This window comes from Neomonachus schauinslandi, chromosome 4, assembly GCF_002201575.2.
Source record: "Neomonachus schauinslandi chromosome 4, ASM220157v2, whole genome shotgun sequence".
Taxonomy (NCBI): domain Eukaryota; kingdom Metazoa; phylum Chordata; class Mammalia; order Carnivora; family Phocidae; genus Neomonachus; species Neomonachus schauinslandi.
In genome coordinates this window covers 92098111-92113625 of record NC_058406.1, presented here as the reverse complement: position 1 = coordinate 92113625, position 15515 = coordinate 92098111, and the positions used below count along the sequence as shown (strand labels likewise).

General features: G+C 35.3%; 1 protein-coding gene across 4 annotated transcripts in view; it reads right to left on the bottom strand.

Moving 5' to 3' along the window:
- CEPT1 (choline/ethanolamine phosphotransferase 1) overlaps positions 1–15515 on the bottom strand; it is a 37358-nt gene that overhangs the window by 20804 nt on the left and 1039 nt on the right. For 2 of the 4 annotated variants that reach the window (XM_044914580.1, XM_044914581.1), the window contains exons 2-5: positions 12562–12615; positions 9049–9458; positions 4040–4187; positions 1883–2024 (exon numbers count right to left, since the gene is read on the bottom strand). In XM_044914580.1, the coding sequence (XP_044770515.1) occupies positions 1883–2024; positions 4040–4187; positions 9049–9387 (629 nt within the window). In that variant the 5' untranslated portion in view covers positions 9388–9458; positions 12562–12615. The remainder of the gene's footprint in view (positions 1–1882; positions 2025–4039; positions 4188–9048; positions 9459–12561; positions 12616–15515) is intronic. The other 2 variants (XM_044914582.1, XM_021690170.2) reach the window with 1 other exon arrangement.

Sequence of the window (15515 nt, the reverse complement as noted above, 5' to 3'; positions counted from 1 at the left end):
TCACCCTCCGAATATGCCAGCCTGCTATTTCCAAACTCTCCTTTTGTCATTTCCCTGGTTTAGGTCCTGCAAAGGCTCCCCACAGATTCAGGACAAAAGCCCCTCTTTCTTGGCAGGACACAGAAGTCCCTGATTCTCTGGATCTCCTCCAGCCTTACCTCCTGCCACTCCCTACAAGCATCTTATGATTTAACGGTATAGAACTGCTCATAGTTCTCCAAGTACATATTTCATTAAAAGAATACACCACAAGGGACATTCCAAGACTGGCAAATAGAAAGCTGTGATATCAAATTGCTCCTAAAAACACTATTTATTCTTCCCCTCCTTCCATGGTTCCTTCGCTCTCCTTCCTTCAGTTCCCATACCACATGGTTGGTGCTGCTTTACTTGAAAGGGAAAGATAATTAATTAGAGCTGATGATACATAAGCTTTCAAAATAAGGGCTTGAAAGTTAACTATGAGATAATAACCACTGAAACAAACTATGTCAAATTCAGATATTACAAATTCTGCTATTTTTGAAAACAGTAACATCACTAAAAACTAAAAGTGAATTAGGGCGAACCAAGTGATCTTAGAAGTCTAATATATTTTGTGGTTTCACCAATGCAGAGAAATACGATGAAAACATTATTGAGATAAAGGCTATAAAAACAACATTGAGAAAAAATACATCTGCACGTAATATTTTCAATTACTGCTTTTTTTCTATCAGAAATCCATAATATTTTCTGAGCACTGATCATTTTATAAATTGCTGAAGAACGTAGAGGCATAGGATTTTCAATTGGACACACATGTCCACTATTGTCACTAAGGGCATTAAGATGGGCTTTAAATATGTTTTCTAAACTTCTAGGACATGTCTTTTAGTTAACATCCAAAATTTTAATAGTTATTGTTACTGTCATAAGTTAAGAACATCTTAAGTTCTATTTAAATAAATTTAACAAAAATCATTTGAACTAAACTTGTAAGGAACAGCTGAATTTCTGTGCAGCCTAGTTCTTACAAGACCTAGAAAACTAAGTTTATTCGGGATCTAAAAATTTAAATATCCACTAATGATTCACCTTAAAGGGACTAGGTTAAGATGTTCTATCATTTGCAATCACAGATTTTTATTTGGCTATTTCATGAAGTATTCAGTCTTTTCTCAAGTTCTTTGTCTTTTAATCCTACACCACGAAAAAAATACTAACTTGAGCAGTGTAAACAGGATCTGTGATACTTAATTAAACACTGGTTGATGAATTCCATCCTTTACCTCATTCTCAGACTAGTTTACTCATTAGTATTTACAGAAAAGTACTGATCATCAGGTAGAAACCATTCATTTTGGAGTTTGAAAGCAGTATGTATTTCATTTTTTAAATTCTTGGGCATTTTGTTGGTGGTAGTAATCTACATGGTATGTCATGTCAGCTGAATTATCAAGAGCTTAGATTTTTATAGATTCATAAAGAATATGAAAAGAACAAAATCTAATTAAACTATGATATTTAGAGAGGAGAGTTGCTCTTTGCTCTCATAAACTATCTTATTTTTCCTGAAAACGCATTTCGTATGTCAAAATAAAACATGGAATTACGGTGAATAACAATAGGAAAAATAGAGTGAATTTATCTGAGGGAAAAACAAGTGGGTATGAGAGAGGAGGGACAACTGCTTTTCATATTATTTAAAAAATATTGGTTGGGAGGTTCTAATAGTTCCATTAGGCAGCTATAATAATGAGTTTTAGATTTCTTTTATTTGTTAAACTAATTTAGTGCTTTGATCCATTCCTAATATTGAAATACTTAAAAGCAACATTCTCCATATCTTAAAGAGGAAACAACAACAACAACAACAAAATCACCATTAAGTGTTACTTACATTCCAAATCGCAATGTTCCAGAAACATATGTCTGCCAGTGTGCACAATAGAACATGAATGTCCCAGCAAAACAACAAAAAAACATCCAGTCAGGGTTTGTCCCCAGCTGCACTGCGATACAAGTTCCAAGAACCACGAAAACTGCAAGAGAAAGATCACAATTAAAACTGAATAATCTGAAAAATCAACATTAACTGAGCTGGGAATGATTTTAGATGAGGCAAAAAGAAGACATGCTATGAATGTACAATCTTCTCTCTGTTATCCAAGGTACCAGAAAAGCAGGATGTAATCTTTTACCCCATATTTTCAATTTCTTCTTTCAATACACCACATAGTGGAACCAAAGGTCTCAAAAGCAACTAAAATACTGAGCATTTTTTGGAGTATACTCCCAACTCAGTGATACTAATGAACAGTAAAAAATTATAGACCAGAGTTAAAAACAAAACAAAACAAAAAAACACCCCCTGTGCCTCCGCTTCCTCATTTGTAACATGACGATCAAAACCAGATAAAATAGGGCGCCTGGGTGGCTCAGTCGTTAAGCGTCTGCCTTCGGCTCAGGTCATGATCCCAGGGTCCTGGGATCGAGCCCCACATCGGGCTCCCTGCTCCGCGGGAGGCCTGCTTCTCCCTCTCCCACTCCCCTGCTTGTGTTGCCTCTCTCGCTGTGTCTCCCTCTGTCAAATAAATAAAATCTTAAAACAAAACAAAACAAAAAACCAGATAAAATATATCAGTATTGTAAAGGATTTCAAACAGTGCCTGAAACATATTAAACACTATGTGATTGTTGAAAAAAAAAAAAGAAAAACTAAAGGCCTACATAATTCACAAAAGAACTCACTTTTTAGATTCATAGCTATCTTTTCTTAGGTAGCAGATATAATTACGGGTGACTTATATAGAAAAATACTTCCTATGAAAGTTTGGAACTCAAACTACAGCACAAAAATGACTATCACTTAAAATAAAAAATAGGATACCTATCATTCCATAGTCACCTAATTATAATATCCTTTCAAGACGCCCAACAAGCCTTTATATTCAGTGAAAGTCTTGAGTTTTTCTTGAGTCCTATAAGTTATAAGTGCTTAGCTATTCACTCCCCTCTACTAAGCAGGCTATTGTTAGGACACACCAAAACAATGATTTTCACATGAACCTACATCTGCAAATCTGAGTTCAGGAGGTAAAATTATCATGGGTTTTTGTTTATTTTAAAAATATTTAAAATGCTATGCCAAATGACAAGAAATCAACAGAAAAACTAAGTAAAAATATGTGAGTGTGTGTGTGTGTGTAAGGGGGTGGGGACATTCCTATCAGGAAGGCTAGACAGAAACTGTCATTTAGTTTCTAAGTCTCTTTTTTCCCTTTCAGAAAGTACTAAAATATTCTTAAAGTACTAAAATATTCTTTTTAAAACAGTACAAATAAAGATATATCACCTATAATCTAATATATAGTAACTCATCTACTGCTAGCACTTTAGTATATTTCTTTCTAGTCTTTTTTTTTTTTTAAAGATTTTATTTATTTATTTGAGAGAAACAGAGATAGCGACAGAGATAGTGAGAGAGAGCATGAACAGAAAGGAGAGGGAGAGGCTCCCTCCCCAAGCAGGGAGCCTGATGTTGGCCTAGATCCCAGGATCCTGGGATCATGACCTGAGCCGAAGGTGGATGCTTAAACAACTAAGCCACCCCGACGCCCCCTTTCTAGTCTTTTTATCCAAGCCCATTACCAGTTATACTCCAAGTCTACAACATAATCTTAAACATCCACAGACTATCCATTTAAATATAAAGACCACGAATTTCCTAGTCTCCCACTATTGTACCATCTATAATTTCTGAGATTTTTGATGATGACAATAAAATCTTTTAAAAAGATTTTAAAAACGGTAGGTGCCAAAAGAATAATATTTAGGTTTAAAAATAACTTCAGTAGAAATAATTTCTAAATTTCCCCATACAGGCAATAGTGAACAAACATTAACTGTATTTATAGTCTTTTGAAAACATTAAAACTTGATATAAATCACTTATTCGGATAACTACCATAACACCATAAACCTCTTATTTATTCCAACACTTTTCTCACATTAATTTTTTCACTATTAATCATTAACATTAAAAAATCAACAATACCTGTTGATAGTGAATCACAACCATGATCAAAAAGTTCTCCCAAAGGAGAACTGCTATTGGTTCTTCTTGCCTGTTTCCCATCTATAGCGTCCAAAGATTGGTAAATGAAAAGGCCACATGCACAAGCAATATATGCCCACAGAGGAGCCTGTGAAACAAATAAGAAACATAAGTGTTATAAAGACATTCATTACTATGTTTTGCTGATATATTTTTACTCACAGATATTTTATCTTTATTCTCCAGAGAAGTACTACTGGTTGGAAGCTATGGGAGAGAATCCAAGAGCTATGTGATGAAAAACTTTTTGAGACACTTGGAATTGTAAAAGAATCAAATTCTTTGCTTTGTAGGGGTGCTTAGGCAGATACAGGATAACTACTTCATAAGGTTATATAAGAGATCAGACTAGGTAACTTCCATAACATTCCTCCTAACATTTAGACTCTAAGAGTCAATTAAAAAATAATCTAGTACAGTTCTTCCCAAATTGTATCTTTCAAGATGTTTACAGGTCTTATGTGAAGAAAATGAATTCCACGCTAAACTCACGTGGGAAATACTGGATTAAACAATGTTAAACAGACTTCTCTACTGCAGGCCTTCTGCCAGCCATTAATCTTGCTAATACACACTGTGAATATTCAAGAAGGGGGACACAATATGCTGCCATTTTCCAAATTTATTTGAGCATGTAACCTATTTTTCAACACACTTCTTCAACGTTCCATGGAATGACACTAGGGAAATGATGATCTAGTACAGAGTGCTTAGAACATTATTTTTCAAATATTTATGGCCACATTTTCAAGGAACAATTTCTTTTCCCAGACAGAAATTGAACCACTAATACAGGATTTAAACGTTGTGTTAAAAAAGGGGAGCTTCTATTTGACATGTTCTCTTTAAGAATGTAGAAGAGTGTTTTTTATGACTTTTCACTATTTTCCCATGCCCAAACCATGAAAAAATTTCTATAATCACAAGGTATTTTCTCAGATATTGGTTATCAAGTTAAACCAAGTGTTAAATGCTCACAGCAGCAAATTAAAACTACTCAGAGCTGCAAATAATATTTATATTCTGCACTGCAAAGAGGTTTCTCTCAAAGTTCTATTTAGTTCTCAGTATTAAAGGCAAGGATCTTCTCTTAAACATTTTCTTAGAGTCTCATATTTTAGAACACTGAAGCTGTCAAAAGGACCATAGCATAAACCAGAGTTACAAACCCTGAAAGCAATCACTGTGATTGTGTAATCATACTTTATGTGCAAGCTCACTGGACTGATTAGTCCTGAGTGACTAAGCAAAGTCCTGTAGTCTTCGGATCGTTCTTTCTTCCTGTGAATCTGTAGAATACTAAACTAATATTACGTATTTCTTCCTTGTTCCCATTCTTTCACAAGTCAGAAGTGTTTTAGGAAGAAAGCTTTCTCGGGGCCCCTGGGTGGCTCAGTTGGTTAAGCGTCTGCCTTCGGCTCAGGTCATGATCCCAGGGTCCTGGGACTGAACCCCCACTGGGTTCTCTGCTCAGCGGGGAGCCTGCTTCTCCTCTCCCTCTGCATCCCCCTCTGCCTACTTGTACTCTCTCTCTCTCAAATTAATAAAACCTTTAAAAAAAAAAATAAAAGGAGGAAAACTTTCTCATTCAGGAATAAGCCTGGTCTCAGCTGGTTTAAGAGCCTGAGAGATACACTGAATCAATAAAGGAACACATTTATCACTCAGGAAAGCATCACACCCTGATAGGTGGGTGGAGAAGAATCTGCATAGGAAAATAATCTTATCACAATCAGGCAATGAACTGACTTGCAAAATCTTGCAGAGATGTTCTTATACGAGTCAACTCATGTGAAAAAATTCTAAGAAACATGGTTTTATGGAGCTTTTGAAACAGAACTGTGGGGTTTACATACATACAAATATGTACATAGACTGATGCAATAGTGTTTATTTTTTTCTTTTTCTGGGAGAATATATCAAAAACTTATTTACATTATGTACAAGAAGAGGAATTAGAGGTAAGAATGGAAAGGGAAGTCAGGTAAAAAAGATTTTACTTTTGTTTTATTCCTTTCTGTTTGAATTTTTCCAACTATGTAGTTTCCCTTTTCCTTTTCAATGTCAGTAGGAGTCTGGGCAGTAAGATTATGGGCAATGTGCCACTTTAATTTTCTTTCCAATCTTCTATATTAAAAAAAAAATCTAAGAAATTTCTTAGCAAATCAGATCAAAAACATTAAATTTGGCAATATAAAACAAAAACAAATGAACGTTAAAACAAAAAACTCTTATGATCATATTCCAAAAAGTTATATTTAAACCTGATGGGAGCTCTCACTGGTAACAGCACATAGCTCAATTCTGGTTTTCCTGTGTATAAAATAGCTAATACCAATTTATCTATCTTATGCGGCAAAGGTAACTCAAGCATGTGTAACATATATCAAGCTGCAAGATAAATTCCAAATTAACTTAGGAAACTAAAACCAAAGCTACTAGCTGATAAGATTTAAATACTTAGGCTCAGAAATAGATCATGAGGATATTATGGTATCCATATAAAAAGGGCTAAGTCTACATTTCTACCTTAGAACCGTGAAAAATAAGGGCTGATTTTCCTTTCTTATCTACTGGAAAGTTATTTTTTAACAAGAATGGCAAACTCCACTGAAACCATCACAATAGTGACATTCTTTTCTACTAGAAAGATTATCTGAAACTCTAATGTATTAAAAGAAAATCAGTAACAAAAAATATATGGAAAGTTCACAACACCTGGTGACATGAAATTTAATGTTCACCCACTGGGACAAGGCCCAAAGGAATTAGGGCTAAAATGAATGAGAATGTCCCTGGGTAATAAATTTATGGAACACTTTGACTCCTAAACAGTGATTAAAAAATAAATAAATAAATTCAATTAAGAACTTAAATAATTTGTGATACCATATATATGTACTATTAGGGGAAATAAGAATAAGAGGAAGGTTGTGGGAAAGAAAATGTTACATACTTAATGTTTTTGACCAATGAAATAATAACCAGTTATTGAGCATTATATGTTAGGCACTCTAAATGGATAATTTTTATTTCTCTTAATACCACAAAATAAAATTTCAAAGGATAAACTGTGACTTAGAGAATTTACATAATTTACTGAAGATCACAGAGATATAAGAAGACATGGAAGACAGCCATGACCTATTTTAATGCACTGTGATCTAAAGCCTAACTAGGATTTCTACTGTGCAGCTATAAATGCATCCAGGCATAGCCTTTGTGGACACTATCTTCCCTAGCAGAGCACCAAACAGTGGCTCCAGTCATGTTCTACCTTGATTCCTCCTAGCAGCAATTCTGAAAAGTTCTCTGTGATTAGAATAGTTCCCATTCTGGAAGTTTCCTCAATAAATGTATTCAATAAATGACTATTAGCGGTTGAGCTACCTTTGAACTTCGCTCAGTCCCTGATCCCCATCATGGAACTAGCTTAGGATTGTTGGAGAGCTTCCTTTAGAATCAACACACCTCCCTGTTGTTCTGCTGTATCTCTAAGGATATGTGAGACCTGGACCAAGTTCCTCTGGAAGTGGCTATGAGGTCCTCAAATAAGCCACAGGTAAAATAGTTCAAAGGACATGTGATAAAGAATCCCAAAACACATTTAAACAGTCATACTGGTTTTTGTTTTTTAAGTTTCCTGATTGATATAAAGGAAGATAGTTAAGAAAGTGATAAAAATCAGAAATATATTCAGACAATCTGTATGAATATACAATCTGTATGGACGGGATTTGTATAGTAAAAGAGGAATTAAAATAAAAGTATTCAAGGGTGAGGAAAAAATGAACATCTGGAAGAACACAAAAAAAACAAGTAAACGTGTTTTATAGGTAACTGTGAAGTTTAACAGCCATTTACTTTAAGAGCTATATGTGGAAACAAATGAATTGATGATAACCAAAAAGGACAGAGGGTGATAATTTTACTGCAAAGAACAAATCATCCGAAAAGACTACTTAAATGATTACTTCAAGTTTAAAACAAGATAAGGACTATTGTGACCATGATGATTTCATATGGTTCAGAGTCACCTCTGACACCTTCAGTTGAGGATCACCTTCTATTTTCTTGATTACCCGCAATTGATCCCTTGGATTAATATAGGCACAATAAATGCTTCTGATTCTCTTCCATTTACCTATTTTAGTTCCCTTTTTATCAAGTAAATTTTAAAACCAAAGAGATAAATATCGATTTACTTATTCTGATGAAGAGCTCTAGTTTCAGTTTTGGTTTTAAGTAATGGGTACAGAGGGTAAAAGAGGGACCAGCAATAGAGACTTGTGCTTAAGAAGGCCCAGGAAGAAAGTCTTCGTCAGCAATAACTGCTCCCCTTCTTAACAGCAGCCATTGCAGAATACAGAACAGGAAATGCATTATACTGACTTTTTCTTACATGTCTTTTGCTTTGTTAGTATAAGAGAGATATACCTGAGGCCTATCAGTCACATATATTTACAGGAAGAGAAAAGGAATATTCAAACAATTCTCACAGGAATGGAGAGGAAACCACTTTTGATAAAACTGATTTACAGCTGTGCCATCTCACTACTAGAGACTTTTTCTCTCTGATCATTTTAAACTTTGCTAAGATTTCATTCAGCTATTAAAAAATTAAAAAAAAAATTCACTCATTTTTAAAAACTTTTTTTATATTGAGATTTACTGATTTTAAAAGGAATATCTTTACGTGTTAATCCCCGATAACATTAATTTACCTACTAGAATCAGATTCCACCTTTTGCTTCTGGGTTTCATAAACAGAGGGTATAAAATAGACTGCAGTTATAATCTTTATTAATAGTATGTGTGATATGGTATTTTAAAACAGCGGATAAACAGCTGTCAAATCATCTTATCTTTAGCTAAAGTGACCTAAAAATCCCAATTACAGTTTTGGGTACATAACAAATGCTCAAAATCTGTTAAGAAGTTCATCTTACCTGCTCTGTAGCTGTGGGACAGTAGAAGACTAATAAAACAGTTGTACAGATGTTTATTGACAATCCAATGATGGTGATGAGATTTGGGGCAATCCAGGAGGGAACTCTTCCAACTAGCCATTCCCAATACCCCTGCATTAAGGGCTCAAGCAAGGACCGTCCAGCACTCTGATATCTGTGTTCTTCTAGCCGCTTTAGTTGATGTCTTGACAATGGTGGTGTAGGTAACTGAAACAATTTATTTAATACACACCCTGGAGTACTCATATGCCCAAAGCCCACAGGGGACTCCGGGTGAGAATCTCCACATCGTTTCCTCGTTGACCGATGCCCACTCATGGATCTTGGCTGTCTTTTATTTGAAGAGAATAATTTATCTTGTTTCACGGCTTTTTGTGGCTGGTCTTTACCTGAAAGAGAGAGAAAAAGACACATCTGTCAGCCACTATTTATATCAATGTCAGTAAATTTTAAAAACAAACTAGTAACAGTAATGCATATCAAACAGATCAGAACACCAGGGATCTGTTTTTAGTTCTTGTTCTTACTGATGGTGTGAGCCAAAAGAAGTCATATAACCTCACCCTCAGGTGAAAAATCTTAAGGGATTTTAATAGTAATATGCTTCTTGATACCTTACAGCTTGTGTGACTTCAAAGCTCTTGCCTTTTTTTTCCTATCTCACACTGATTTCAGTAATACAATGGAACAAATCTTAGAAATGACCTAATCATTTCACATACATGGACACTGAGGTCCAAAGGCATACCCAAAGACGACAGCAAATTAGTATTAATATCAGAGGAATGATATGGGTCTTAAATCAGATTTTAATTTAATGTTAATAGCTAACATTGGGCACTTACTAACACTATCACTTCAAGCATGTTTCACATTTTAACTCATTTAATCCTCACAACAACTCTAGAAGGTAAAGATTATTAATTATCCCATTACAGAAAATGAAACTAAGGCACAGGGGCTAACTTGTCCAAGCTCATACAGCTGGTAAGTGAGGTTCACACAAACAAAGGGTTTCTGTCTAAGCTAAATTGAAAGATAAAACTTATTAGTGGAAAGGGATATTGATGACATTTCAGCATTTCAGGCAGGGGTGAAGAGCAAAAAAAAAAAAAACCAAAACCTCACCCTAGGAAGACAGAATATACATATTAGCGGAGTGACCTAATAATACCTAATAAAACTAAAGTAGTAAGAAAAAAGTGTAAGTGTATTAAGTGACGACTATTCATAAAGGACCTTGAGTTTAATCCCTGAAGTACCTGCACTTGACTTAGAAAAGATTAAAGATAACATAATTATTATAAATTACTAAGCAACATAAGAAAATGACAAGAATATTTTCAAGATTAAAGGGTAGTTATATATATTCATCAGACTGCAGAATGTAGTGAGAACACTCAAAAATTAGTATGGTGACTTCAAACGTTTGAAGTGGTGAGCACCTAGAAGAGGGTGGTAAAAATGGAAATGTGAAAGACAGTCAAATCTATAATTTCTATTTAGAAGGAAGAATCAAGGGAAAGCACTTAGGAATTAGATATGAAAGGTGAAGGAGCAGAAGAAAACCCAATCAACAGAGACAAAAAAGGGGAGTTAGGAAAGAAAACCAGTTACTTTGGGTTGGAGGGTGATGGAAGGGGATCTGGGGATACAGGTTAGAAAGACATAAAAGCAACTTTTTAAGTAGATATGTTTTAGACAAGATCAAATACCTGGAGTTTAAGACTTGAAAATTTCAAATTATCAACTCTGGATACTAAAATCTAGTTTTTTGTTTTGTTTTGTTTTGAAAGTAGAAAAGTTCTCAACGGGATTCAGTATGAGGAAAAAAGGAAAATGATAAAGAACTTGGAGGAAACTCAGGGTTACAGAGCAGAAGAAAGGAAAGCCATAAAAAGATTAAAGGGCGGGGGGAGGGATAATCTCGATAGAACTAAAAGGGTAGTGGCATCAAACCAAGAGAGGTGTACTTCGATCTTCTGGTAGAAAGCTATCCAGAATGCAATATGAAATTCCCAGAAATGTTCCACTATAGGAATACAGAATGTGATACAGGAAGCAGGACATTTCAACAATGGACCCAGTATCAAACATGCCCAAGACTACTCCTTTCTATTCCCATACATATCAAGTTCCAAAGTTTCAATATCACCAAGGATCTAGAGTGACAACCAAAATTTCAATCATGTGTTTCAATTGGTTCAGAAAGTAGTTTTGTAATTATCAACTGCCTTAAATTTTCAAAAATCTTAAAAAAATCACCAGTGCCAAAATTTAACTAAAGTGCTCTGAGATAAAAAATACTGAAATAATTTTCAAACCAAGGCAAATCAAAGCTAATATCTTATTATTTCAAAGAATTCTTCCACACACCCAATTGTATCACAAAATAATTGATTAATGTCAATTGGTTACAAGATCATTTTAGAGAAAGTGACAGACTGATAACCACACAAAACTTAATTTTATAGTAGTCAAATTTTTCTATAAATTAAATGATGCATCTTCACATTTGATGAGCTATAATAAATCAGCTTTAAGAATTCAACTTAAAATGGGAATAAAAAGTTTATTCACCTCAATTTATATTTTATTATTGTAGTATTCCATTTTCCTACTGTAAGAATCAAGTGACATATTGAGGGTGCTGGCCTGCTTTTGGCACTAAACAACTACAAGCAACTGATCCTAATGGTTTTAAGTTTGAGCATTTGGCAGGATTATATGATAAACTGATACCTTCCTTCTGAGTGCTTTCTCCCTCTGACCTAGATTTTTTTTTTCCTTTTATTTCTCTTTTAGAAAAGTCTACATTTTGAAAAACCTTCCTAGATCTAGCCATCACATAATTCATACATGAAAAAAAGCCAATGAGGGGCACCTGGGTGGCTCAGTCGGTTAAGCGTCTGCCTTCGGCTCGGGTCATGGTCCCAGGGTCCTGGGATTGAGCCCTGCATCTGGCTCCCTGCTCCGCCCTCTCCCACTCCCCCCTTTTGTGTTCCCTCTCTTGCTGTGCCTCTCTCTGTCAAATAAATAAATAAAATCCTTAAAAAAAAAAAAGCCAATGAGTTTTTAACTATTTCAATTTGGCAACATTGTCTCTATGAAGCTATTAGCAACAAGATTGCAAATGTAAATTCAGATACATGTAGCCCAACCTACAGATATCTACTTTGCCTTTCAATACATGCCTATAGACATAGACACAGAGGTTGTTGTCACTGCCACAGGTGCATCTCCACTCTTCGTTCATCTGATCACATCGAGACCCAGAGGCTACTGCAATTCAAACCATCTCAGGAAAAAACAGGTACTTTTGAACTTCAGCAAAGGAAAAACAAACATATCTCAAGGGACTGCAACAGGGTAGGTGACTATTATAGGAAGATTGAACTTTATGGAGAAAAAGGGAAATAGGATGTGGGATAGGAATATGTAATGGAGAAGCAAATAGTACAAATATTATTCTAGCCACTTGAGATTTTTTACCTAGTCAGGCCTATGCCCAAAAGGGTGAAGAGAAAATGTCCTTTTCCTGCCACACTACAAGGAACTAAAACAATTAATGTAAGGAGCTAAAATTTATTACTGGCTAGCCTAGAAACCATCAGTCATAAGTTTTTATGAGAAAATGAATTCCAAGTTCCAAATGGATTCAGCCAATATTGAGTGCAGTAAACAAGACAGACATTGTCCTGGTTCCCATGTCCAGTTGGAAAATAACTAAAAACAGGTAAACAAGCAAACAGCATTACACATTGTGATGGGTGCTATGAGGGAAAACAAAGTGTGGAGCCAGAAAATAGTAAGGGGTGCACATTTTAGATAAGGTGGTTGAAATCTATGAAGAGGTAGCATTTATATCAAAATCAGAGGAAGAAAAGGAGCTAGCCATTCCAAAAACAGAAGGAAGAACAGTCCAAGTAAAGGGAACAGGCCCTGAGGCAAGAAAGAGCTTGTCTTGTTCAGGTGCCTTTGAGATCACTATGGCTGGATAGCAATAAATCAGATGGAAGAGTGACATAAAATAAAGTCTGAAAAGCCAGACAATGCAGAGGTTTATAGACCATGGTAAAGAACTGAGATTTTATATTGATGTTTTGAAAAGTCATCAATGAGCTTATAAAAAATTTTGTAATTTTGTAGCACAACCTATTTATTAACTGAGGATATATTTTCATAAATCATAATAATAAAAGTGAGTATTTTCAGGTGAAAAACTTCCCATCACCTGGAATTCATTTTGGTATAATACTGATCACAGGCCTATAGCTATTGTAAACTTTCCACTTGTAATCAGCAAATTCCCCTTCTCTGTTATAACCTGGCTCTAGTGCAATACTCATTTCATAGCACTTAATCACATTTTGAACTTTTCTGTTTGTTGTATTGTTTTTGGTCTTTTCCCCACACTGGTCTATTAGCTCCATGAATGCAGAGACCATGCCTGTCTTAACATTCTTTTCTCAGACTCTCCTATCATACCTAACATTAAGTAGGTAATTAGGACTTATTTGTGGAACAAGGAACAAAAATGGTTCATCTAGTATTTAATGAGCACCTAGTTGTTCTAGACCCTGAAGAAACAGACAGACTGAAGTATGCCATCCATAATTCCAAGAAACTCAAGGGGGGTGGGGAGGAGAGTCTTATAAACAACTAAGTTATAATGTGCTGTGAACAAACCGTTGTGGTAGTCCAGAGGAGGGGGGGGCACATATGGTCTAACAAAAAATTTTCTTTGTGCAGGCATGAATATTTATGTGAAAAGCCCAACAAAGGTACAAAAATGTAATCAGAGATATTTAATGAATACCTTTACTAAAATTACACACAAATTGTGAAGCTAAATCTATGACATAGAACATCTGTGCTTATAGCAGCTGAGGAAAATGGCATGCTGCCCACATTATTCCTGTGTTCAGCTTTGGGGAACATCCGACAAGTATCCCACTAAAAAAAGGCATCTCCAACTGCTCAGCAGAGCATAAGGTAAACTTACACAATATCGAACCTGTAGTGTGAAATTCCAGAATTCCCATCCCCCATGCCTAAGGGTGCCAAGTTTTGAGCTGCACCACTGATTCAGCAGTATCTTTACAGTCCTTTCACAGGAATTAGTGACTGCACAGCTCTTTCCAACCTTTATGGCACTACTAAAGAAAAATACTAATGGCCAACACTATTTGGAAGGTAGAGCAAATTATAAAAAGTAAAAAAAAAAAGGGGGGGGAAACTAATAGGATCACAGGATTACATTCAGCATTATTTAACAAGTGATACATAGAACAAGTTAGCAAAAACAAAAGCCTTTTCAGCAGACTTGGAAGCAAAAACAGTACTGTGTAATACAATTCAGATCTACTGTTCTGCTGGAGTGAAATCTTACATTCCTTAAAAAAAAAAAAGGAAACAACTTCCTCTAGAAAAAAAGAAGAAGAAAAGCAAAAGCCTGGCATTTTACAGATTATTTCCGTATTCCCTTAAAAAAAGACAACACAGCATGACCCTCAAAAGAACATCACCAGCACTTTTAGCCAGTTTAAAGAACAACTCTACTGCTGCCTAGAAAACAAATTGACTATGCAATAAAATGTAAGTTGACTTACAGCGAAGTTTAGAGTTACAGTATTCAAACATTTTAAGTGTTTATAATGTAAATTTGAAGAGAGACTGGGTGTGGGAAAGGAAGGAGAATAAATTTATGAAACCATAGTTGTAAATATTCAGAACAATCTATTAATTGGACAAAAAAATAAAGATGCCTCTGGCGGAACAGGTTAATACAAGAGGCAGATTTATCGAACTTATTTCTCAAATGGAAGCACTGTACAGACAAGTTGTACAAGGGGCTCTGACTAGTTTTTCTCAGCACAAAACAAATATGTCGCAAAATAAATGCTTTCAGAACTTCAATCGCTGGAACTTTATGTGAACGCCAGTGTTCTAAAGTTGTAATGCTAAGTACCCTTACGACAGTCTAACTTGTCGTAAGTCAATTAAATACACACATTGAACACATTCCTATCCTACTAGTTCGAGTGTAGAAACTGAATCTTTATTCTCTGCCCACATACAAGATAAGACACTAATATTTGCTGAAAGATAACTACGAATTTGCCTATTATAATATGGATTCATTAATGAACTAAGAAACCTCAAGCAAAATTATATATTCGATACCAATGACGCAAAACAGCAAAATGACACAACGCCAAGCACCGAATTGGAGAAAACAAGTTAAACACAGCTAATTGTAAAGATCCTATTCATCCAATGTCCCTGGGAACACTTGCAAACACTGGCAACCCTCCTGTCCTTTCTCCTTCCAAGAATACTGCTGAAATAAACCCTAGCTATTTATATACTAGAAATATACGCTGAAATTTCTAGAAAAGTTATTGATCAAGAAGCGTGGCCCAGCCACGAAACACGAGCACCGC